This window comes from Hippocampus zosterae, chromosome 4 (genome assembly GCF_025434085.1).
Source record: "Hippocampus zosterae strain Florida chromosome 4, ASM2543408v3, whole genome shotgun sequence".
NCBI lineage: Eukaryota > Metazoa > Chordata > Actinopteri > Syngnathiformes > Syngnathidae > Hippocampus > Hippocampus zosterae.
This window is the reverse complement of record NC_067454.1, coordinates 14,997,700-15,024,509: the sequence shown is the minus strand read 5'-3', so window position 1 is coordinate 15,024,509 and position 26,810 is coordinate 14,997,700. Positions and strand designations below refer to the sequence as shown.

Here is a 26,810-nt window from a genome sequence, read left to right as displayed (position 1 = left end):
ACCCAACAACAGTGACGCAATCCTGCACACCAGGCAGCTGACCCTCACACACGCACCAAATCACTGCAATGTAAAACTGTGCCCCAGGTGTTCTTATTGGGTAACCACGTCGTGAAGCGGTCCGGCACAATGATCGACCGGTTAGGACGTCCACCACACAGTGCAGAGGTGCAGGGTTGGAGTTTGGTTCTGGCCTTCCTGTGTGGCGTTTGCATGTTCTCTCCGTGCCTACATGGGTTTTTCTCCCGAGTACTCCGGTTTCTTCCCACATGCCAAAAACATGCACAGCACTCACTCTAAATGGTCACTCGGTGTGATTGTGAGCGCAACTGGTTGTTTGGCTAGGTGAGCCCTACAACTGGCTGGCCACAAGTTCAGGGTGCATCCCGCCTACTGCCAGACGACAGCTGGGATAGGCTTCAGCACGCCCGCGACCCTCGTGACACTATTTATCAATGAGTCATTGATGTATCAATGACTCATTGATTTATTATTGTATGTATGCAACTCAAGGAGTGCAGTTTGGGTTTCACACTAGTGGAGTGTGTGAAAATATGACTGCAACTCGACAGTCCAGAGAGAAAACATGTTGATTTAATACTGTCCTTATATCAGAATTAGGATAGGCCAATTAGTAGCATGATATAAGTCAATAACTTTATTAATTTTTTGAGAGGACTTCCAAGTACGGCACAATATGATTGGCTACTTGCAGAGTTGCGTAAATGATCCACTTATTTGCAGAAGAGAAATGAATGTGCACTCTCGTAAAAATAAATAAATCAGTACAGTAGGAGCAGCCCAAAGGTCTATTCTAAAAATAGCTTAACATAGTGACAGGAGGCTGTGACTTCGACAGTAGAGTTAAAACAGAAGACTGTTAATATTTATTTTTTAAACTTAAAATATTAAATGTCTCTTCTGCACTCAATATTCTAAAACCTAAAATAATAACAATAATAATACAATAGATTGTGTTCAATGGAAAAAAATATGGCGTTTTTATTTATCCAATACTGTCGTTCAAAAAAGGTCACTTCAGATAACACGATGTTTGATGACGGCTGTCATGCTATCAGAATCGATCCCTTGCTTATATTGCATACTGTGTTGTTATGCCAGGAAATTCTGATGCTAAATAGTTTGAAACGCTGGAATGGAATTTCCATTACACTTGTTTATTTTAAATGTAGCACCGGATTTCAACAAGTTTGAATCCTTCAAAGTTCATCAGTGGGCATTCATCAAGTCATCAACCGTTTGCACCAGGCAACGCGTCCTCTCAAGAATGAATCCCCTTGGAGTAAAAGCCCTTTCGGAACAACCAGGTCTTCCTCCCATCTGACCGTGCAGGATCAGTCTTCTTCTGAGGAGGGCTGCGCTCCTTCATCACGAACCTCTCTGTAGGCTGCCATGGGGCCGCCGTCAGGACTGTAGCTCCCCATGGACATCTTCAACCCCTCGGCCAGTTTCTGTGCTGCCAGCTTAGCCCGCAGCTCCTGCCATGAACCACAGCACATGGCTAAGCTCGACACGCTAGGTTCAATGCGCGGACCGAGGCTTGAGAAACGGTCACGGACATGCTAACATGGTCTGCGGGTTTCCATGATTCGGAGCACTGCTTTGTTCAACACAGAATGCACTCTCTGTGGATGCAGGCTAAATGCTGCCCCCTAGAGCTCGAATGACAGCTTACAGCATACCCAAATGTTAGTTAACTCACTTTCAATAAAAAACTAAATATATGTACCGGTATATATACCTAGGTATATGTGCGCACGCGCACACACACACAAATAAAAATTAATATATTTAAAACACTGTACAAGAATTGAGTCCAAAACCCTTTTTACAAATCTCAATAGTTGTTTTTTTTTTTTTGCAAAAAATATATAAATAAAAACAAAACAAATGAAGCACTTATTTGCTTATGCTTTTACCTTACGAGTTACAAGCCGGTAAATAGCAATGTACTTCAGACATATTTGCAAAGGCTATTTTTGAATACTACTTTTTTTTCACGTTCTTAACTTCAACAAAATTGGATCATGACTTGGCGGCAACGCGAGTTCCATGGTGACAAGTTACAACAGTTGAGAACCACTGAGTTGGAGCATTAGTTCAAGTTGGAAGAAGCTCGTGATGGGTCAGTATCACAAACAATAGTCTTTGGAGTCCTCGTCAGAATCACTCAATCGTCATGAAAATGTAGCAGAATGAAACTGAGGTCTTCCTGAATGTTGCTTGTTACTACCTTCCTTGTAAAAAAATTCTTTCATAGGATGTACAAGATTCTGGCATGTCCCGGTGCCACACACTGCTCTGCTCTTGACTACTATGGCATGTGTAAAGAGGTTAAATGATACCAAAGAAATACAATTTACATGAGTTTTACTGTCCACAAGAAGTTTTTTGATAAAACAGGTCATTTTGATCATGTATTATTTTATGATTATTAATGATCATGATAACTGATCTATTTGCATTTTACCCCCCCCCCCCCACACCCACACCCACACACACACACACTTTGAGCAATCCAGCTTTTAATGTGACACGGTTTCATTTTGAATTTTTACTGACGATCATCAAGACGTCACATCTGACCAATGAAATCACCCAACGCAGCCCAGTGGACCAATGGAAGTGTCCCGACTCTGTGCACATACTGAATATTCATCAGCCATTTGCGGATGGCGCACGCATGCGGGGCTGCATAAGAAATGTGCAAGTCTGTATGCATAACGTTAAGCAGGCTGTGTAGGAGTGAATATAGAGGATATAGACTAAAAGAAAGCAAAAATAAGTATCTTGACAAAAAGAGTGACTGAGAAAGGTTCTGGAACACCGCTGCGTAACTTGGTGTGGTTTTGGGGTGGGGGCTTATGGTAAATAAAAGGTGGGTTTATATATATATATATATATATATATATATATTTTTTTTTTTTACAAAAGAGCGCTTTTCTTGCCAAAAGAGGCTATGCGCACACATTGATTGCCGTCGCAGGCAGTTGACGCGTGCCATCAAACAAGAGACATTGCCGTTTGTCTTTCTGCTACCAATAAACACGTTTTATCAAACAAATTCTGGCACTCAAAAATATATACAGTATATATTGAAAAGTTGATCTTAATCTTCTATTTTGGGTTCTTATTTTTGTATACGACTCCAGAGGTACCGCACCAGTCATGAAACTGAATTTTAATTTCGTTTTTTTGGTAAAGAAGAATGCAGAGAAAGTGTGTGATACCTGCAAGAATGGACTAACCTGTTGTATCCTCGTCTGTGCTGTCAGGAGGTCAGCGGAATCCTGCAGAGACAGAAGCTGGGCCGGAGTGTGGTGGAGAGGAGGCATTCTTGCGGCCGTGATGTCATCCAGGTGCTTTTTGTCGCACTCCCTCCGGGCCTGCCTGGAGAGCGGAGACGAGCCTTCCGACGACGGTGATAAGGAGCCGGATGGAGAGTTGCCACCTCGAGATGGTAGCCTGGAAATGTCACCAAAGGAAAACCAAGGTGATTGAATGACATTAGCGACGGTTGTATTGTTTCAATACTGATTCTTCGGATCTGCTTACTGGTTCGGTTTGAATCTTTGTCTTTTGGGTGTCAAGGTGTTCTCTGTCCGTTCCAGGACGGTTATAACATGAGGCTTCTTTGGTGTCTGCTGCCTGAGAAAGTAATTGTCTGTTGCAATGGTTTGTACAGCATCCTTGCCTTGGTCACCAGCGCGAGTGGAGATTGTGACCCGTTCCAAGGCCTCTGCAAGGTCACTTTCTTTTGCTCCGACGGAGTTTAGAGAGGCCACGGAGGCGGCCAACTCCATGGTTTCAGCAGTGTCTTCTTCCTCCTCCTCCACATGAACACAGACAGGCGAGGCTTCAGTCTGTTGTGATGCGGTTGGTGCACTTTGCCCAGCGAAGGCTCGCCGGTACTTGGACTGAAACTCTGCCCTGGCTGCTGACACCAAACTCTGCTTGCGCTCCTCTTCATCACGTCGTTCAATGGCGAGGCGTATTCTTTCCGCAAAGTCCCTTAATCGCTGCCCCTTGTCAGAAAGAGACTCAATTAATCTCCTGCAAACGACAAAAAACACAAACTTAATATTGAAAGCAATCATTTAGGATGCACGTTGTTCTCTGGATATGGATCATGTTAATCGCCTTTGGTTTTTTTTCAATTCCTTTTTGTGAATGTATTGTCCCAGTTTGCTGGAATCATTTTGTTGCACGACAGGCTGCCAAGTGTGGCAACACCGGTATGTTTTTAACTGAGAGGACAACCTGTTTTGTATTCCTACAAACCAGTCTCACACCCCATTGTGGAACCATAATGTTCTATTTTCAGTTTAGGGAGATTTTACTGTCTGCATCAGAGTGATGACGTTCGGGGTTTCAAACACAGCCTTTTTGGGTGCCGTTTGAATGTTCTCCCTGTGCTTGTGTGGGTTTTCTACAAGTATACCGTGAAGCTTCCTCCTACATTCCAAAAACGCATGTTAGGTACACTGAATACTCAAAATTGTTCATAGGCGTGAATGTGAATAATTTGTTATCTATCCCATGCCCTTGGCTGACTACCAGTATAGGGGCATGGTTGTTTGAGCAGTGCGTCGAACTGTTTTCATAGTGAGGACAAAGGGGATGCCGGTACTGTACATGGAGCTGAGATGGCCATCAAGAATATCGAATAAATACTCCATATCCACGAAACTTTTCATGCTATTATACTACGTCCAGTCTGGATGCTATCGTGTTCATTGATGTCAAGTGCACTTATTAGGTCTTACTTGTCAGCGAGTATGTTGTTCTGTCGCAGTAGTAGTTCCTGGAGCTGCTCTCTGCTCTGCTTGTTCAAGTCTCCCACCTGTCCCTGGCGCTCGGACATCCTGGCGAGCTAAACAAGCTTAGCCACAGCTGCTCGCAAACAGCGGGAACACGCCGCACACCTCACCGCGACATTCCTCACGAGGCAAAGAGTCGTCCTTGAATCTGGATGGGTTCCTAAACCGTTTTGGTGGGGGAGGAAACTACTTAACGCCCATATAAAGAGACATGTTTATTTGGAATGGTGGATACCACATTTCAAAGTGGTATTCTTCTTCTTGGGTAGAGGATCAGGGTTAATTCGATACGATTGTATAGTGGGTTTGAGCGCCCTCTGCAGGTCAGAGGCAATATACGGAAACCGCTTCCTCTTATTTAAATTACCGTCTGCAATATCTTTTGAAGACAGGAATGATATGCAGCACTGTCTCACAAACCACACTTACCTGTATTATCGCTGACAACATCTCACTGGTGTAACTGTTATACTAGTCTGGATTGCAGAGAGGAGGGATGGGCAAATAACAAAATAAAATATTTAGAGTAGGTCACAGTAAAAGAATCAATTTAACTCGAATCACTGTAGTTAACCAATTACTTAAGAAAATAGGTCAAACATTTTAAATATGTTAAAACGTGTTTACGTAATATGAAAAATTAATTAGGTTTTGAATTAATTAACCAATTATTTCAAACAATGAACTTGATTTTTAAATGCATACACATTGTAACATTTGTACATTACACATAATTCTGTTTCATTGTTTACAATATATCGACTGGTCAGCTCAATCCGCCTCACAGTGCAGAAGTGCAGGGTTCAATTCTGGCTGTGGCCTTCCTGTATGGAGTTTGCATGTTACCCCCATACCTGCGTGCGTTTTCTCCGGGCACGCCGGTTTCCTCCTACATTCACAAAAACATGCATGGCAGGTTATAATGGAACAATCTAAATTGTCCCTAGGTGTGAACGCAAATAGTTGTTCGTCTATGTGTCCCCTGCGATTGGCTGGCAACCAGTTCAGGGCGTACTCTGCCTACTGCCCGAAGGCAGCTAGGATAGGCTCTAGCACACCCGCGACACTCGTGAGGATATGGACGGATGGATATTGAATAAGTGATCATCACCATCAATTTCATTGCGAACATGTTTAGTTGCATGTACAGTCATATGATTTTTAATATATATTCCCAACTCCAAAGGCAAATCACATGTAAATAAATATATTATGCATAATGTAAAAATAACAAAACATACTTTTAGATACACCCAGAGCCAATATACTGTACATTTCTAAGAAAATATAGACATAAAAACCTTTTTTTAACTTTCCCTCTTCAGTACATTTATTGTAAACAAGCAAAACAAACAACAGATTATTATTTACAAAACGAGTCATAATATGATATTATATACATGTAGAGTATGCAATTTCATGTTATAGTACTTTGTGCAAACATCACAGAGAATTACAGCATATGTTCACAAAGGCGAACAGAGAAATGCAAAAGTAAAAAAAAGGAATAAGTCAAAGTAAACACATACCACTGTTTTGTCTTATGCTAGCTTTTGATATTAAGCTGGAAGCTATCTTTGCACAAAGACTTGAAACGTGGGTCACAAAAGAAGCTGAACATAAAAAAATAGTCTATAAATACCTCGAGAGACATTGTCGGTACATTGACTATTTTGCGTACAAATATTCTGTAAATAGTGGATTGTATTTTGTTAAGTCACACAAAATAATGTAAAGTTTTGGCAGGGAAGGCTACATGTAAAACATTAGATATGGTAATGAGAGAGCTGCTGAGTTTTTGATTTTAAAAAAGTGATTAAAAAAATCTGATACTGATTTTGATTAATCCCCCCCCCCGCCAATATAATTACCTTTGTTGTACTTGGCTAAGATACAGAATTGCTAGCTGTAGCTTCCTGCTTCTAAATGTCCATGTACAGTGAACCCCCTTGTATCGCAGTGCCAGCATTATCGCAGACATTTAAGCGATCTTATTTTATGGGTTTTTACAGTATACAGGCCACTCCCCATTTGCCAAGCAGTCCTGAGCGCTGCTGAAGTAGATGCAGCGCAATTAAGAGAAGAGAAAATACACAAAAGGTCCCCTGCTAAGCAGCGAGAAAATATTATATCCCTGTTAGTTGTAATCTATGGTTTGGTATTTGGAATCGACAAACTTCAATTCCCTTTTGTATTATGCGTCATTTTCACAGTAAATGTCAATCCACTACATGTGGTGTGCCGCGTGACCAAACCAGGAATACAGGCTAGTGGACTTCCAGTGCATGCTACCATAATTAGCATAACAACGGGTTAATGCCATGATTGTTTCAACTCAAACTTGATTTCCTTTATAGCTAATGTCTTCAGACAAACCTTAAATACGTAAATAATTAATTCCTACATATATGATATGGTGGACGTAAACCTGAAAAAAGCCAAAACATGAGATATTGTCATCTTTGGTAGCTCTCGAAGACATCTTATGGAAAATTAAAGACAATGAAGACATTTTAAGTGCTGTGTCCCCTGCTATAGGGTTCTTCCATTTACACACGCCAGAAGGAAGTACTTTCACCCGTTTTGCCAAAATCAAAAGTTGGTTGTGCTTATACTAGATTGAGGAGCGATTAAAAAAGTAATAATTAAGGCACACTTTACCTATTATTTAGAGAACTGTGTGAGCGAGTGTGTGATAACTCAGGAATAAATTAAAAAGCAATTATCCTATTGTATTATCACGAATACTAGTAAGGAATACTTTAATAGTGTGTTTTAATAAAATGATTTTTTTAAGTGTGTTACAGAGATTAAATCCGTTGAATAATGTTTTGTTTTTTTTTATGGTCTCTATAGGTTTGGCCGTGATAAATGGCGGGGTTCACTGTCAAGTGTATCCTAAAAATGTTGTATCCTCTCCAATCACTCTATTTTGATATTTGCTGATATTTCCATTAATTTCAAGAATGGCGTGTCAAGGTACGCAATCCCCGATCTTGCTCTGGTGGAGGCGGTCAAACTTTCATCTTGATTTAATGCCGTCAGTGTGTCGGTTCCCACGTCCACCTCGTCGATGGGCTGGTTCTCGTAACTTTGGGATTCCGATGACATTCGGGTGGAGGAGTACGTGTCAATCTGCGGTGTCGGGTTGGCCTCCAGGTAGCGGCTGTACTCAACGGGCGTGTAGCGAAGTAAACTGGACTCCACCCTGCTGGGAGGAGGGATGTTATGCCTGAACGTCCTTGGTTGAGTAGCCATTGTAAGGAAGAGGGAAGGGCGGCGGATAATAGCCTCATCGGATGCTTGTGTGGGAGATGATGGGGATGATGGGGGTGATGTGGGTGACGACGGCGGTGTGGGTGATGAGGATGCTGTGGGTGATGAAGGCAGTGGGGGCAAGGGAGGTTGTGTGGGTGATAAAGGAGGTTCGGGGGGTAGTGAAGCATATGCGTATGGTAAAGCGGAATCTGGGGGTGGTGGAGGTCGTTTTTGTGGCAGAGGTGGTATGACAAACAAGTGTTCAGATGGGGGGTGTTCTTCTATAGGATAAAGATGAGTGGATTCATGCAGAACAGGAAAGTCAACCTCATGCCATGGTGCTTCTTCAACTCTGTTTGGACAATCGCACGTTAAGCAAAAGAAGCCGCCACACCCCTTGAACGAAACACTCCACTCAACGTTGCTTCTTACCGCGAGAGTGTATTGCAGACTCGTCCTATCTTCCCAAAGTCCAAATCCTCCTCTTCACTACTCTGTGTGGACATAAAATACTTGAGCTTGTCTTCTAACTCATTATTCTAGGAAAAGGAAAACAGGAAACAAGTCATATTCATGCAAAGACTGCGGTCACCTCATGCCAATGTTTCTTGCTCAAAATTCAGGCTAGCCAGCCCTCATCACCAAAACCACAGCTAACCGCAATAGCCCGTATTCAACACACCTACACACACCCACACGTGCGCACACACACGCAGAAGCCTTACCTCACACTCCACAATTGCAATTCGGTCCAGCAGTTCTGAGATGAACATGTCCTTCTCAGCAACTTGAGCTCGTAGTGTTTGCACCTTCACCGTTTCAACACAAATAATTCATGCGATTATGAGAGCCACATCACAAGATGCACTGATTAGGTTTGTTGGTGTTGTCTTGACCAGTCCAGTGGATTAATCGTTTGTGCTAGTGTTTTACAGCAAGAAATTGCTGAAATTGAAAGGGTCTTTTCTGGATGAAGTGAGCATCCTGTCAGTTTTTTGTGCAATGTCTCCCATCCCATTTTTTGGTGTGGATGTTTTGCAACTTGAGAACCCCAACATTTGATTGGAATTTTTTTCCCCCCAAATCGCCCATTGTTTTTTTTTTCTTTGTCAACAATGAAAACAATAGTGACTGGGTGGAGGGGACGCATTTGCGGCGATGCATGTTTCGGCCAAACTAAAATAAATAAATAAATAAATAACCCTAACCTTAATCCTCAAAGGAATGCTGCATGAAAACGGCAACCGCAAATGACTTCTCTTACCTCCTCAATCATCCCTTTGACCTTCCTCTGTTGGCAGAAGACCATGTCGTTCAAGTGTTTGATTCTCTCTCGAAGACCTCCGGCTTCACTTTGCAGCTCGTGTGACCTGCCGACCACCGGCAGTCATTGTTACCTCGAACTGGTTTGAGCTTGATGTCGCACTCACCACAAACAAACTCGGGAAGCGGTGTTGACCAAACATTGCCTTTCCTCTTTGAACACTGATCACGCATGCAGCTTGTTGTCTTCCCTTTTTGGACATTGGTCAGATACCTTTTGAATACAGCTCCATCTGTTGTATCACAAGTGTCCAATAGGCGAAGACGGCGTTCACATTCCTGCAGTTTCTGGTGGAGTTGGATCTTTTCCTGATGGATTGGGCACATGATTAACATGCATGTAATACGTTGGTGGTAGTGTTGCTGTAATGGTTACCGTTTCCATGCAGTCTAGCAGGCGCTCGAGTTCACCGATCCGCAGATCCCGCTCAGCAATTTTGCCTTCTGCGATCCTCATATTCATTTCAGCGTCCTCTAGTCGTCTGATGTAGTCGTCCAGTTGTGCCTTGGTAAGCAAGTACATTAAAAACTGTTTTGCTCTGACATTCGTATGAAATTGGCCATCACGTGTTCTTATGAAACATGGCGTCTTTGGCAATGGATGCATCACATTGATCAAAAAGTAAATAGTGCAGACCTGGAGTATTTCAATCTCCTCCCTGTGTTTCTTTTGCTCTTCCAGCAGCTTTTCCTGATAGTCCCTTTCGAGCGCCATGGAGAGCTCCATTAGGGCCTGACTGTTGGCCTCCCGTGAAGATTCCACCTGGACAGCAAGGGAAAAAAATGGACTGCTGTGAGCACTCTGAGCTGATGCAAACTGATTACAATGCTGGATAGTGAAATGAGTGCTTTATACAGCCGCATGATGAACTAAAGGGAAGGAAAAGTGAAAGACACTTAAATATAAACATAAAGAACTGAAGAGGGTGTTGGTTAGAATGTGGAAGTCAACGGAGAACAAAGATGAACACTATGATATTTCACTTTCTGCTTCTTCCAGTCAAACACCATTTGTGGGATGAAAACAAAAAAAAACCCACTGACCATCGTTGGAAAAGGTACATGTGCACTACATAGTGGGCTAAGATAATAATTCTCAGATCTCACTGACACTGTGAGAGACTTTATAAGTCTACAAAAACAACAATATTATTATTGTCATGCAGTGCATGGTGTAGAACTGAAATGAACTCGGAATGTAGCATTTGGCTCTGACAGTATGAAAATAAGATGGTTGGGGATGAGAAAAGCGGTGAGCCTCCCTAGCGTCGGCTATTTCGACCGTCGCGAGTCTTAACATTCCTGCCATCATGCTCAATGTTTGTCGCCAAAAGGTTATGTCCAATACCGTGCGGGCAACAACTGTGTGCTAACGAGAAACCTGACCGGTGCGCGAAAATGGTTGGGGACCAAAGACAATGATCACCGGTAATCGACTTCGACTGTACCTATAACGGACTATGAAAAAAAATCTTACGTCATTCAACATTAAAAATCGATGAAAATGCAATCTACCATATTTTCTTCACTAAGTAGTACATACTGTATGCTACATGCCGGTTAATCTCATCATACTTTCATCTACATTGCAACACATGGCAAAATTCAGAAGCTGTTTGCTACGTGTACTTATTTCTAGTCTTTATTTCTGTCATTAGATTGTGCATGTGTACCTGATGTGGTGACTGTGAACATTTATTTGGGGAGCCTCTGCACATTCCTGGCTCAGCAGTATCAGCAAATCGGTGAATTTGCACGTATCCGCTGTTATTTGCTGAAAAACTCACACATTTTATAGCTGTAAAGGTATTGCTTTGGCACCACCTGGTGGCGTCTTGGACTGAAGTGGGTTGAGGAGCATATTTTGGACCAAAGTAGTCCTTTGCAACTATCTAGCTGCATCTATAGGCGACTACAGTAGAGTATGAGCCTTTTTTAAGGCGGGGTGTAAATTACTCGTCGATTTTCCCTTTTGGTGGCAGAGCTCTGTCCCTTTTTCCTGTAGGTTCGTTGTAATTTGCTGATTGCTTTCCTTCTTTCTACTTATGTCTCAGATACCTGTATCTATAACAGAATGCCGTGTGTCGAGCCGGTCAGGACACATGTAAACAATATGCGTGTGTGCCAAGAGTCTGATCTTTTCTCACACAATCCCGCACAACGAGTCCAACATCTCGTATCGGATTGTTACAAGGAGAGCGACTTGCCCCACCAGCCACAAGTGACAATTGTTGCTATGAATGTGTCAGAGCAGGTACTTCCACAGTGATGTCACACAGCACGACGAGGCCCAATGCACAAACATCCTACCTGAAGTCTGAGCGTCTGGTTTTCAGCCTGCGCCGCGGCCAGCTCTCTCTCCCTGTCTCGGAGCTGTTCTTGTGCTCTCTCACACGTAGTGCGCAAACTATTCATCTCTTCCCTTGAGTCCACTCGATTCTGACAGTTCTCCAGAAGGGATTTCTGCCAAGGCAAGACAATTGTCCTAAGCAAAGAGCTACTGTATGTCTGTCTTTACAGACGCGAAGACACAGTTTGTTACCTGCAGGCCGATATTGGATGATATAAGGGAGCTGTTCATCTGATCAAATCTCTCCATTGCCTCTGTGCGGATCCTCACCTCTGACTCCAGACTCCTACGATGGGAGTTGGCAGTCTGTAAAAACACACATCCGTTGACATTCGGCAAGTTATTTGCAAGTTCACAGATGGCCATGAAGTATCAACAGCAGCAGCGGTGGTAGCAGTATTGATATTACGAAGTAGTATCATTTAAAAATGATATTGAAATACTTCTATCGTGACTGTTTTGGTTTAGATCTTTTCTTATAAGGGCTGCAGAAAAGTCAAGGATGCAAGAAACAGTGACTAATATATATGTGTGTGTGTGTGTGTGTGTATTATATATATATATATATATATATATATATATATATACACACACCTAGACACACACACACACACACACACCTGCTTTACGTAATAAAAGCAAATGACATATGGGCTGGGTCAAAGGTTAATTGATCCATTGCCAACTAGATTAGGGTAACTCCTTGGTTGTAAAATCGCAGGAGAGCGATTTCAAGTTTGTGGTTTTAGTCCAAACAACAGACAAACAGCAGACAAGTCAAATAATATTTCATGAAAGATGATCTATGAGATTCATCACCCGACTTTAAAAAAAAAAGTTAAAAAAATGGACTCTGTGTGCGTCAATGTTCATCTGACAGATTGGCCTTTTCTTAATTCATTTTTGCACCTACAGTAATTTTGAAAAAAAAAAGACAAAAATTGAGTTAGCCTGCTCTCTCAGCAGCTCAATATATATGCAGGGCTGTACTTTGGACATCCCTCATATCAAATGACAATAAAGCTATGATCATAATCACGTGATGCTTAGTATCCTACCTTTACTTCCTCTGAGAGCTTCCGCACAGATTGCTGCATGCCCCCAAACTGGCCGTACATGCGCTCTCTGACCTTCTCCAGAGAATCTCTCACCTGCATGAACACACCGTGAAAAAGCGGGCAGATAAGATCTGTTATCTGACAAACAAACACTGAGCATATCACTACGATTTTGTGTTGTGGTGCTGCTTGGCGTCGCTCCTCCGCTCACCTCCTTGATGTACTTCATTTCATCGCGAAGGTGACTGACGGTCCACTCTCGCGGCATCACTTGCTGCTGTCTGTCCGGGCTGTTACTCTGCACTAGGCCGTAGAATTTGGGCCCATGATGCTGCAGCGAGGGCTCGGGCTGCCCATTGGTCATGTCACCCAGGTGCTGAGGGAGACAAGATCAGGTTTCCTTCAGCTGGGCCGATCACTGTGTGTGTTTATTTGTGCGCCTGTGTTTGTGTGTGTGTGTGCGCGCTCGGATGTCGTGCACGTAATGACAAGCCTTTTGACCATTTATTCCATGACCTTAATTTCAAAGTTAAGATATACTCGTATGCTCTATGTCGTCACTCGTAAGACAATTCAACGCACAAGCAGAATGACAACACAGCACACAATCATCATTTTTGCAGCACTGTTCCAGTTCGAGAGTGGAAACAGGAAGTTTTGAACGGATGTTTAAAAAAAAGGGGGGGGGGGTGAATTGATTGTGTTATGGATCTGCAATCCAAAACATGAGTTTTTCTGGTGTCTCTTCTGCCTTTTGGGCCTCCAGCAGGCCAGAGGAACCAAAGCAGACAGTGGCAATGTAAAAAAACAAATACTGAATGTGTCTCTGTATGGTCTGGTGGTTCATTGTGCTAATCATGTCTATATTGCATCACATTGCATATTCCTGAATGGACAAACACAAATAACCTTGTACACACAGATGGACTTTATGAGACAAATCTGCCCCAGCCGACGATTTCACTCGGCTGATTTCTTATCTTGTTTGTGCTAAAAAATTGAGATGCAACCGCTGTATAGTGGCATAAATCAGATGACAACAATAACACGAGCAATTCTCTGGCTTTATCACAGTGAGTGAAACATGAAATATTCATCCATACATTATTTGACCCGCTTTATTCTCACAAAGGTCACGGGGGGTGCTGGGAGCCTTTCCCAGCTGTCTTCGGGCAGCAGGCGGGGTATACGCTGAACCGGTTGCCAGCCAATCACAGGGCACACATAGACAAACAACCACAGGCGCTCACACATACACCTCGGGACAATTTGGAGTGTTCCATTAACCTGTCATGCACGTTTTTGGAACGTGGGACGAAACCAGAGTGCTCGGGGAAAACCCACGCAGACACACAGAAAACTTTTCAAGAATCTTTATACTGGCAAATGAATACACAAATTCAACATACATTTTTTTAAAAAACAACAACAAAAAACCAACGCCTACCAAGCGATTGAAATCGAGTTTTATTTTGTGATCTAAATTAAAGTTGTATCTCAAGACATTTTGCTGTATTTGGACTCTCAGGAATCTCTAAGAGGATGGATGATATGTCAGTCGGATGGGTTCTTCTTAGATAGCGCACCTCATGTTTTGGCCGGCGAGTGTAGAGTACATGCAGTGCAGTGTCTATTATTCATGTGTCTGCCTACTGTACCGGCTTGGGTGACTCTCTGCCAGCTGGCCTCTCCCTTTGAATGATGCCATTCCTCTTCTTCCAGCCATCCTGCATGAAGACAATTCATATTAGCATTCAGCAGTGCTGGCTCATGATGCTTAAAGCTCTGAACTGATTGAAAACATGTGCCAACGAATATCTATCCAAACAGACAGTCCAGATCTGTTGCCCATCAAAGGAGGAATCAGTCTTCACGTGGGGCGGAGTTAAAGAATGAAGAGGAGCAGAACAAAGACAGCAGTGTTGTCATATGGACACAGGCCAGTCCCTCATTTCTCCAACACTTCATCTGACTCCGAAGAAAAGCTATGCTAGCGGCCTTTTCGATAAAACTCTCAACAACACGACACTAAATGCCAACTCTGACTGTTACAATGCATTTAAATACACATTGCTTGACGGTGTTTACTTCACCGAAACCAAAACCGTGCGAGTTTGTTGGAAAGCGAGTACAGTCCATGTTCCTCTTTGTTTTGTTGCCAGCAGTAGAATATACGATTAGGGACATCTGGACAAGCTTATCTGAATCACAATTGCTTCCAATAAATAAATAAATAAATAACATCTGCTTTTACACAGATAAGCAAAATACACCAAAAAATATTGGGTAGGTGTACCTAATCTTGTGGCCATTAATGAGAGCATGCCGACAAGTACAAACAACGGAAATAGAGGTCTTTGCATTAATTACATGCCAGAGTGATAGTAAATCACTTTACTGTGTCTTGAGTGCTCTGCTCACAGAGGTTCCACTGTATGGCGTGACTTTGTCATGAAGGACATAAGACACAAAGAGCATTCATTCAACCGAGGCCACTTGGGGGGGAAAAAGACGCACTTTTGTGGTAAAAAAAATTGCAATGCAGTCAGTGAGGCGACTTCTGACTATACACGTGTGTCACATGTTGGCCATCGTCGCAGCTTATTAGGCATTCATTTTTGGTGCAGGTTGCCGTGTGTGGATTACTGTAAATGAAGAAGCCCCCCCCCCCCTGCCAACCCTCCCCAAACATCTCATAAGAAAATGATTCATCATGTTTTCTTCGATTCAAGGCAATTATTAATGTCTTAATTCACATGCGTAAATATATTTTGTAAATAAAAATGCTTTATCTATCATGATCATTTCAAGCGTCCCCCCCCCACGCCCACCCCGCATTCTCAATGCACAATGGACGATTCCATTCTGACTTTGCAAGTGGACTTGATTTTACATAAATAAAAGAAGGTAAAAAGAATCAAGTCCCACTGGAATAGATGCACTACGACCAACGACTTTTGAGAACGTCAAACTTCTTTCATTTTAGTTTGACGGTCATTTCAATGCATGACATGGTGAGACTTGTCATGTTGCGTGAATGTAGTGGACCCAAAAAAGCAGGGAGGGAGGCAAGGAAAAACACAAAGTCCTGAAAACCCCCAATAAATCAAAGCTACAAACAAATAAAAAACCCGTGACTGTAAAACCAAACAATGTGACAGCAACACAACCATCCGACCAAGACTGACAGAAACCATGGGACTAAATACAAGCAAAGTGACGAGACAACAAGGAACATCTGAACAAGACCCAACGGCTTGAGGGAACTGATTGGTTAATACAAGGAACACGAATCATAAGAACTTTTTTTTTAAAGAACACAAGGAAACAAACTTAAATGTAATCTAAACAAAAAACTGAATCGTGACAATACTCGATCAAATGAAGGGTCTTTGACTGTATTGTCCGATTTTAATTTTGACCTCATATAGAGAACACGAGTAAGTCGGTTAATAACCACGTGAAGTTTGCTTGTGCCTTGAATCAGCTCAGCGTTGTTGTTTATCTGGATTGCGGCAGAATATCAGCAGCACTGCCTCAGCACTCCACAGGAAATCCTGCTGCGTGCGGCAAGGGATTCATTGTACGAACGATAAGGGAGTCCGTCACTGAAATTGAAAACGAAAGCAGGGAGGGGCCTTTGCGCCAGATCAATCATCAGTGGTACGTACCGGGGGTATACCAAAAGATCACACTTGGGTTCCGTTGAACTTTTAAGTCCAACACATTTGCATTTCTTTTTAAAGGATTTGATTTAGATTCAGTTTTGATTGAACTTTTATGTCAAATACATTTGAACCCTTTCATGTAACCTGTAACCTGATAAACACGATAAGCTGTCCAAGGGTTAAATGAATCATTATTCAAGTCGTTTTTTTCCCCTGGCTTTGATTCCAGCTCGGGTTGACCTTTTAACACATAGGAAGGTCGGTGTTAGCGTCTTCTCCGTCTTCCTTGTGAGTGCTTTTATTTTCTACATGTTTTGCTGACTGTCCCATTTCATCAACGGCTGAAAGTGCATCAGCAAAACATCACTTTTGACTTAGTCCATTCGAGTTGAGTTTCAAAGGTGAGCTCATGGAGGTCGAGCGATGGTGTCATGGGGACTCGCATAAAATCCTGCCGCTTTTCCACCTCAAGTTACAAACAAAGCCATCGAAGCGCATGTTATGAAAGCGACATAGCAGATGTTGTGACATCACAATGGTCGAGCATATGCAACCAGCTGTCTTTTCAAACAGTGGGACGAACTAACAAAGTACTGTACAAATTATTTCTGTACTTACAAATCAGGTTGATTTTTCAGGTATTTGTATCTTTCTATTTGGGGAGATTGTAATTTTAATGCCTAAATCAGAGATATCAGTCATTTCATTTTCTTCCAATATAAAACTGCAATAAAAAAGCTGCATGTGTGCAATGTGGAGAAATTGAGCTTTTTTTTCTTCAGCTCGAGACCAGCAGGGTTGCAACCAGGAATTTGGCGGCCCAAAAAAAAAAAAAAAGTGGGGGGGCCGGGGGGGGGGTGTATTACATTGGGGCCCGGTATTTATTCACACTTTGTTTTGGGGGTATGAATTTCTTGCATGAAAACTGATTCATTTTAAACGATAAATTGAACATTATCAATGTAATAATTTTACACACACGCACACACACTTGGAATGCGACCGTGTTCAGGATTAACCAATCACATCTGATTAAATTCATCTGATTAAACCAAAATAAAGTTCAGATGCTCTAGTAGACTTCCCCTAACATTTATTCTAGAGATTTTTTTTGAAACTTGATTACGACAGGAAGCCAGCTCCTGCCTATTGCATTTCTATGAGTCGCAAAATCTAGTTCAACCTCCAAAATAAGTCTCCTGGTACTTTTCGAGCATACTGTATCTGTGCGCCCTGATCACGTCTCCACCTAATGAGCCATGAAACCACATAAAAACACCTGATGTCTGACTAAGGTGTCGCAAGGTATTCATGTGCGCCCCTGTCACAATAGGGCGCACTGAACACTTCATCACAGGCGGCAAACGAGTTCCTCGCCTGTCACTGTTCTAACAACATCTCGTCCCTTCCAACCCTCGGGACCACACCCTCTGGAAGGGAAGCACACTTGCATATTACAGCATCGCCTTATCAGTGTGTGCGCGTGCGTGTGCGCGTGTGTGTGTGTGTGTGTGTGTGTGTGTGTGTGGGTGGGTGCACAAGGCATAATCCTACGGGGTCAAAGTTCTCACAAAATAGAGCCACGTCTACGTCAGGGTCCTGAACAGACATACAACACAAGTACGCCACAACAATATTACGTGTCACCTCGTCATGCTGTATTCAAACAAAAGCGGCCGGGGCGGCGTCACCCACTGCAAACACCCACAGAGCCGTGTACAGGTATTGCCTGAAGCATGTACACATAGCACTCGCATTTACTTGAAGGCAGAACCACTGATCACTTTGGCACTCTATACAACAGCTGGGAAGAAAACAGGCAGCCGGTGTGCCTGCAGAGGTCAAATAAAATGTGCACATTTTGGAAAAGGTGCTTAAAAATGTCAATTGAACCCACGTCTGTTTGCTATTCTACATTCAACCTTTCGCAGATGTTTGTCAGGGAAAACTATTCTGCGTTCTTCATTTTCAGTGATTTTGGGCTCAGGCCAAATCAATAAAAGCAATACTTTGGTGTTGTCTTATAGCATCTTGGTGCCAAGGAACTATGTTGAAATGGGTTGTGGAGTTTGAAAAGGCCTTGAGGGTTTCAAGTCTGTGGCTGGGTTTTGACCTGGCAACTGTTTCCTTTCATTCTTTGTGCTTCCCTTCCTTCCTTCCCTCCATTCTTAATCGATTCCTTCTTCCAATCCTTCCTTTCTTTCACCAGTCTTCATTTTTGTTTATTGTATCCTAATTTCCTTCTTTCTTTACTTGTTTTACCATCATGCTTTCCTGCCTTCCTTCCATCGATCCTCCCTCCCTCCAGCCCTTCCTTCCTTCCTTCTGACCTCTCTTGCTTCCTTCCTTCCTTCCTTCCAACATCCTTACTTTCATACCACCCTTGTGTATTTCCCACCTTCTGTCCTACCTTGAATTCTTTTACCCTTCCTTCCTTCCCCTCACGTTCAGACAATCCTGTTTGTTTCCTTTCTTACAACTTCTTCCACCCATCCTTCCTTTCATGCATCTTTGATACCCTTTTTCCTTCCTTTCATACCATTCTTACCTTCCTTGCGTCCTACCCTCTTCGCTCCTTTCATGTTTTCAAACCACCCATGTTTCTGTCCTTCCTTCCTTCCTTCCTTCCTTCCTTCCTTCCTCTTTACAATCATTCTTTCCGATCTGCCTTCCATCCTGCACCCATCCTTCCTTTCATAGGTCCGCGTTTCCTTTCTCCCTTTCCTCTGTCATACATTCCATCCTTCCTTGTTTTCTTCCGATCCTTCCACCTCTTTCCTCTCTCTCTCTCAGTACCATCCTTAATTGTGAACTTCCTCCAGTGCAGGTTTCATCATTTTTGTATTCTTCCTCTCTTTCCTTCATTTCTTAAAAGCACATCTTAAGAATGTATGCTTTTTGCTCACACTGTATAAAACATGAATTGTACAATAGAGCTTCAGTTGTCCTCTGGTTGAATGTGAAACACATGTAGGCACTGTTGCATACGCCCTTCAGTGTTAATTATGTAACAACACAGACATCTCGAGTCAAGTCTTTTCTGTCAGTGCAGCACGTATCACGGATAAATGTGGAATTTCAGCGATGTACAAAAAAGAAGGGGAAAAAAACGCGAAAAAAATGAAAAACCAAAAAAAAACTGACTTACCGTTTCTGGATTCGCAGCTTTGTGCTCCTTGTTGGCATTTCCTGGATGGAGAGTCAACCTGAGACGCCTGACTGACCTCTAAAGAGCACAAAAAAATGCGATGAATGTTCACATTTCAGGAAATGAAGACTCCAGCAGTGTCCCAATATTTTTGTGAAAAGTGATATACTGTGGTTATTGTCTTTATACAATTCTGTGACTGTTGAGGTGTAATTTGTCATAAAAAATTAAAATAAAAAAAAAGTGCTTTGGTTTTACGTTCGTATATGACCAGTGGTTAATTGATTTTCACAATTTTATGACAAATAGCACTGTTATTTTAAAAAACTGCCTAGATGGTAAGTAAAGGTTTTAGAATATAATACCAATTATTTGAATTTCCATTATATACTGTATAGTACCGTCAATAGAATCGACAATAAAAACATGGGAGCTTTTGGGCATTTGTAAACACATATATATTGATGATAAATAATATATTTAATTCATTAATTTAAGCAGCGACACGATTAACATTATTTGTATTTTTAAAACCACACACACACACATATACATATATCAATATCCATCCATCCATCCATCCATTGAACTGTTTGCGTCTTGTAAGCCAGCTGTTGGAGCCTTCATGCTATGGAAATGTGAAGGCGGACACAGTGACAAAAAAGAATGGCTCCATCCTTCCATCCGGGGCCTACTGGAGCCTATCCCAGCCATCTGTGGGCAGCAGGCGGGGTCCACCCTGAACTGGTTGCCAGCCAATCGCAGGGCACACAGAGACGAACAACCATCCGCGCTCACACTCACACCTAGGTACAATTTAGACTCTAAATTTTAGAGTGTTCAATCAGCCTGCCATGCATGTTTTTGGAATGTGGGAGGAAACTGGAGTTCTTGGAGCAAACCCACGCAGGCCAAGGGAGAACATGCAAACTCCACACAGGAAGGCCAGAGCTGGAATCGAACCCTAAACCTCTGCAATGTGAGGCCAACGTGCTAACCAGTCAACCACCAGGCTGCATAATAATCATAATAATAATAAGAAGAAGAATGATGACAAAAATATCGACCATTTAAAAAAATACATTTGTAGATTTTCATTTAACATAAACACAATTTTGTATTTGATAACTATGGGCAGAGATATAATGAATATATATTACTGTAGAGGTTTTAAATATACTTTATGATTCTTTTTTTTAACTTTATCACTTCACTTTGGTGTCATTTAAAAATGTATATATCGTGCAAGAAGAACAACAAATTACATTTGCCTAAAGTACTTTTCTTAAAAGTCAAACACACAATACTTAATCTTTTGTTATTTTCTCCTTGACTTGAGTTCGAGTGCCTGCAGGTTGAGGTTTTTGTTGTCACTGTTGCCCAAATTCCAGAAACAAGCTGAGAGGGCACTTGTCTCCAAAGACCAGTTATGCCAATGCATTGTTTCACTAATGACAAGTGGTCAGCCTGCAGCACATTGGCCTCGCCTTTCAAACTCTTCTTGTACACATCCTGTTTCACGCAGAATTGTCCAAATGCATCGAGAAAAGACAGGAGGGAGGGGTGAAGACGCACCAGGGCTTGCAAAATAAAGCGTGGACAGAGGACAAGAAGACCCAAGACACCTGGGAGACAGAGAGGATATGCTCTCACTGTGGGACTTCTTACCTCGCTTCCGGACTCTAGTGGGTCGGCAGTGGTGGTGGTGGTGGTGGTGCTGGAAAACCTTCGTCCCGACCCGTAGCGAAGCATGTCTCCGCTTGTGTCCACTCCACGGTCCCACAATGTGTACCCCACGCCCCTCCTCTCCCTTCTCCTCCTCTTCAGTAGACCCTCCTCCCACTGCTCCTTCCTGAGTTGCGCTCCAACCCTCAGAGGCACCGTAGGGAAATTCCTCTCTCGTCCAGTGAGGTGAGGGTCGGTGTGTCTCGTCTCTGAGCACAGATCCCTCTCAGCAGCACAGCGAGGTCATTGTCCGATTCCCACCTGTTGCGTCCCGCAATCCACCTGACTGAGAAGCTGCTCGGTCCCTCGGCAACTCGGCTCTCTCTCTGAGCGCCCATCCGACCTGTTGGGCCAGATATCACCTCCCCGCCTCTTCTGTGACTGAACAGGCCTCGCAGAGGGCGGGGAAGGTGGTCCGGATTGGATCCTCCCACTCGGCTCGGGCCAGGTGGAGTTCCTAGGTGACAGCTCCTCGCGGCTCAAGTCACCGGGAAGAATCTTGACGCGATCTTGACACAATGAAATGTAACTAGAACTTTCAACTCCATGACGACATATGCTGAAAAACAATGTCGCTAAAAGGAAGAAATGAAATGAAAGCTGTAATACTGGTTTATAAACTGCATCATATTCCAAACTACACCAACCGGTCAAGCGTTACGTGTTTATTAAGGTATGTATGTAGGTAAATATATAAAGTACGGATAAGACAATGTGGTGCCTTCAGATCTACCCCGCAGAGTTTTTCAAAAGATGGGCCATCATTTGTCGTTATTTGTTTGTTTTGTTTTTTTGGGGGTTTTTTTTGCTCCCATTTTTTTGCCAGCGTTACTCAAGCAGTGCTGCATAGTAAATGTTTGGAAGCCAATAGCCACCACTTTCAGCATCCCTTGAAATTGTACAGGCCAATAGTAACTTGTATTAATCTCACGATATCTTAAGGAACTTGGTACTCAAATATTTTATTTTCCTTTCATCGATGTTTTTATACATTTCAGGGTTGAGAGTGCTACTTTTAACAAGTAATTTCCAATAGAGTGAGTAGTTTCCTGTTAAAAAAATACCATAGTAACAGGTACCATAATATTAAAGGAATGTAACTTACGGTAATTACTTTTAATTACTATTCGATTACTCCAATACTAACTATGCCAATGAGGATCAATCTCTGAATAAATAAATAACTAAATATAACACTAAAATATACATTTGTATACATTGTAGACGTTATTTGATAAAGACCAGGTCGGCATGCAAATAGTAAAAATATGTGAATAATTGATGGCCATTGCATACCTGTCAACTCATACGGTTTAGCCATAGTTCATACGGATTTTGTGGTGAATCTTACGTATACGGCCGTATCGCACAAATCATACGTGCGATACGGCCATATTGTATCGCATACACCCCCCCCCCCCCCCACCCCAGTTGGTGCAAGTCTTCTCGAATGCTTTCATTTCCAAAGTAAAAATGAATGGATGCTGTAACTTAGAGCCGATGGTTCAGCATTTGGAGTTGGTGAAAAAAGTAACGCAGGAATACAACTCTGAACACAATAATGCCACTAAGTAGAATGATGATTAGACATTAACCAGACATTGTATTATGGAGATCTACAATAAATATCATTGAACATTTCGTGGGTTTTTTTCTGCCGTGATTTTGACATATAAAATGCTTTGGTATGTTATAAGGATTTTTTGCTCTTTATAAGGATTTTTTTTTTGGTAGTTTATACAGGTTAGCGTTCCGAAAAGTTGACAGGTATGCCATTGGGATGCATATTTGCTTCAGTAGTAAAGCGGTTGGTTTGTGACGGGTGGTAACACGTGACCTACGTCACCGGTGCAGCAGCTACCAGCCATACGAAGCAGTTCTCGCGACAGCTCACCTTTTCTTTATCAGAGCTATTTCGGATAAACGCGTCCTAACGGAATACGCGGTCACTGCTTCCTGCTTTCTCACCTGCTGCCTGGTTTCAAATTGGCCGCGTCACTGAAAGTTGCCCCGCCTCCCATTTGCTCGGAGCTGAGTCAGGCGGCCCGTAATTAGCTCGACTAAGTGTGACATTTTAACCACTTGTTTCGCTCAGGGCTCAGATAATTAACCGGGCAAATTGCATATCTCTAATGCGTGGGGGTTGCAATTCTGCGAAATAATCCAATTTTTTCATAAATATACCTGAAATCCGATTACATATGTTTTTTTCTGTAACTGTAACATTTTGCTTAGTCTCGCGTCAACGTGATAATACGATACCAGAGAGCGAAAGCAACAAGGTTCACTTTCAGGAAAAAATAATTTACAATTTATATAAAATGCATTTTAGAAGTGCAGCGGTTATATACCCTACATGAATGTAAACGCATTTTCCTGTTCGTGTAGAATATAATACAAGCAGGACTGTCCACAATGGCAGTGAAGCAGCTGTTCCAGGGAATGAATCATTGATGACGGTGGCATTAGTTTTTAATGTCCCCAGTGTGTATGCCTGCGCGCGCGCGTGCGTGTGTGCGCGTGTAACGTCAAGCAGATAATCGTGGTCACAAGCGGCTCACATTCCAAGCCTTCCGACACTCCCTTGCACGACAAAGTGGAGGGAGTAATAGTTCAAACCCCCAAAGCAATAAAAACTAATAATACCGTGGTATACCGGCACGGTTAACCTAGTTAATGAGTAACCGCACATCAAACAAGCTTGTGCAATGGTCAACAAGTGGACGGTCAATTTCACGTGGACCCCTGTCATGGGAACGTACATACGCAGTATACAGTACTAGAATACTTCAGAATGTAAACACGTAGATATGCAGACATTTTCATTAATGCTTCATGTTCTGTTCCTTCTGTTTGCTTTTCTTTTACTATTTGCATGGAATTTGGGTGCCCCAAAGGGGACCCACATGAGTTATATGAAGTAGTGGTTGAAAATAAGAAAATATACCTTTTTTACTTTATTTACATTGGAATAGTATGTTGAAAATGACTTTGTCAGTACTACCTCGATTACTGCAACGCCCTGTGTGTTTGGAGTCAGCCAGTCCTCCATCAAGCGCCTTCAGCTGGTACAGAATGCCGCTGCTCGCCTCTTGACTGGTACTCGTAAGAGGGAGCATATAACTCCTACTTTGGCATCCCTTCACTGGCTCCCCATTCATTTTAGAATTATTTTTAAGATCCTCCTCTTTGTTTTCAAATCTCTGAATAATCTCGCGCCACCTTACCTCTCTGAGCTCATACGCCCCTACACCCCTGCCCGGCGCCTCAGGTCTGTGGACCAGTCTTTGCTAGACGTACCAAGAACTAAACTGAGGTTCAGAGGGGATCGAGCCTTTTCTGTTGCTGGTCCATCTCTCTGGAATGACCTCCCACTGAACATTCGGCAAGCCTCCTCGCTGCCCATCTTTAAATCCCTCCTCAAAACTCACTTGTATTCTTTGGCGTTTGACTCAGCATGACTTAGATTTGCTATTGGTTTTACTGCTTGGTGCTTTCTACCGCCTTATTACTTATTACTTATTACTGATTCGTCTTACTGTTTATTGTATATGTTAAATCGCTCCATGTACAGCACTTTGTATGCAGCGATGGCTGTTTGAAAGTGCTCTATAAATACTGTTGACTTGACTTGACTTGACTTGACTACCGGTACATTAGAATAAGAAAAATTGTAATATGATTACAAGTACTAGAATGTGTGTGTGTGTGGGGGGGGGGGGGGGTGTTTTTCATAACTATACTACTAAGCACGACTGTCGACTGCTTAGCACGTCGGCCTCAAAGTGCAGAGGTTGTGGGTTCGATTCCAGTTCGAGCCTCCCTGTGTGGAGTTTGAATGTTCTCCATGTGCCTGTGTGGGTTTTCTCTGGGTACTACGGCTTCTTCGCACATTCCAAAAACATGCATGGCAGGTTCATGGAACACCCATGCAGCAGTCATGAAAAATGAAAAAAAAAGTAACCAATGTTTTTAAATTTTGTATCTCATTGCTATTGCTGTCATTATACAGTGCAATACTGCAAAGTACAATTTTTCTGATCAAAAACACTCATTTAAATGTTTTTCTCTGTGACCCAACATTGACGGCTCATAATGACCTTAACCTTCCGCGATGATACCAGTAAGAGGCGTGTAGTGTTCTATTTTTTTAAAAGGTGATGTTGCTACGTGCCTGCCACACAAACAAATAATAGGTGTAAGGCAACTAAAAGAGTGACACGCCTTCCTCATACAGTTTCAGAAATAGTAATACAAGCTGTCAATCAGGTACATTTTTAACTCCATAAAAAAATACACTTGCGGTGTTCAAATCAGAGACTTCTGAAGGGCTTCTTGTTTTCTTTGTACTTTTGTATGTGTGTAAAGTTAAGCATTATTGTTTTGTTTTATTTTTGTCAAGTCAGAATGTATGGCACTGCCCTACTACAAAATGAAAAGGAAATCATGTGATAAAGAACCACGCAGTACGTGCGGTCTGGATTTCATCAGCGCTTCAGGGGGAGGTGCTCACTGTGCAGCTTTCACATGTGGATTCACATGCTCCATATCTTGAGAAGACACAGAGGCAGTGATGGATGTTTACTTTACAAAAATAAAATAAAATCAACAATCATACATAGAGGGCTTGAGTTGACTGCGTTCTGACTTCAAACTTATAACTTCAAACTAAACAAGTGACATAAGCCTCGGGCGTTGAATTAGTCTGCAAAGCAGGATCAACCTGCTTCCACACTTCATGCGTTCACAATCACGACTGTGGAACTTTTGGAACGTCCACGTCTCAAGGACTGAGGTCACAAGGTCATATGCACATTTTGCTTTTTCACAGGTTAAAAATGGTTTATGTGCGTAATGAACAGGTCCCTGTGGAGCTATACAAAGTATCATTGGCATACAGTAATTGATGAAATTGGCATAATGTTACAGTCACTTGATTTTTTTTCCAATACAGTACACTGGTTAAGCACAGTTCATCTGAATTTCACTTTGAAGTACAACAAAGTACCTTTTTTTCAAAACAGTTTGCTTGCAAATGTTTATTTAGGTGTTGTTGTTGTTGTTTTTTTAAGTCATGTGCAGGATATTATCTGCCTTATTTTTGATAACATTTACTGTTAGCCACAATGAACCTAACATGCACAATTCAATAATCATGCAGTTTATTTTCTTCATTTATATATTTTTGTGAGCATTAGTGCCTGTGAGAATGTTTTCATGTACACATTTTGGAGGCGTTATCTCCAAAATAATATATTACCAAACATTTGACTTTATCTTTTGTTTTGCTTTGTTTTTTCAAACTTGGTGTTTCCATAAAAGTGAATCACTCTTAACTAAAAATTCAAGTAGTTATTTATTTAGCTATGAATGAATACAATTTCTTCTTCTTCAACAATAATAATAAAAGAAGTCCTACATATGATGATGATGATTATT

The 26,810-nt window shown here is 42.1% G+C and overlaps 2 protein-coding genes across 5 annotated transcripts; both read right to left on the bottom strand.

Annotated features, from left to right (window-relative positions):
* Positions 1-972: 972 nt before the first annotated feature.
* Positions 973-5,132, bottom strand: polr2m (RNA polymerase II subunit M). Its single transcript, XM_052063808.1, has 4 exons — positions 4,788-5,132; positions 3,577-4,074; positions 3,270-3,486; positions 973-1,499 (listed from the first exon to the last, which is right to left on the bottom strand). Exons 1-4 carry the CDS (start codon positions 4,883-4,885, stop codon positions 1,356-1,358), a joined length of 957 nt encoding a protein of 318 aa, XP_051919768.1. The 5' UTR covers positions 4,886-5,132; the 3' UTR covers positions 973-1,355.
* Positions 5,133-5,958: 826 nt separating this feature from the next.
* myzap (myocardial zonula adherens protein) lies at positions 5,959-21,880 on the bottom strand. Of its 4 annotated transcripts, none has more exons than XM_052063783.1 (14): positions 21,315-21,879; positions 19,647-19,724; positions 14,489-14,557; positions 13,042-13,206; positions 12,831-12,923; positions 11,965-12,078; positions 11,733-11,885; positions 10,060-10,185; positions 9,799-9,927; positions 9,637-9,731; positions 9,364-9,469; positions 8,825-8,908; positions 8,532-8,638; positions 5,959-8,052 (listed from the first exon to the last, which is right to left on the bottom strand). In XM_052063783.1, exons 1-14 carry the CDS (start codon positions 21,396-21,398, stop codon positions 7,764-7,766), a joined length of 1,692 nt encoding a protein of 563 aa, XP_051919743.1. In that variant the 5' UTR covers positions 21,399-21,879; the 3' UTR covers positions 5,959-7,763. The 4 variants fall into 4 exon arrangements, with proteins under 4 accessions (XP_051919743.1, XP_051919745.1, XP_051919741.1 ...); XM_052063785.1 differs by having other exon boundaries at positions 5,959-8,049; positions 21,315-21,878; XM_052063781.1 differs by having other exon boundaries at positions 5,959-8,451; positions 21,315-21,875.
* Between the last annotated feature and the right edge of the window lie 4,930 nt (positions 21,881-26,810).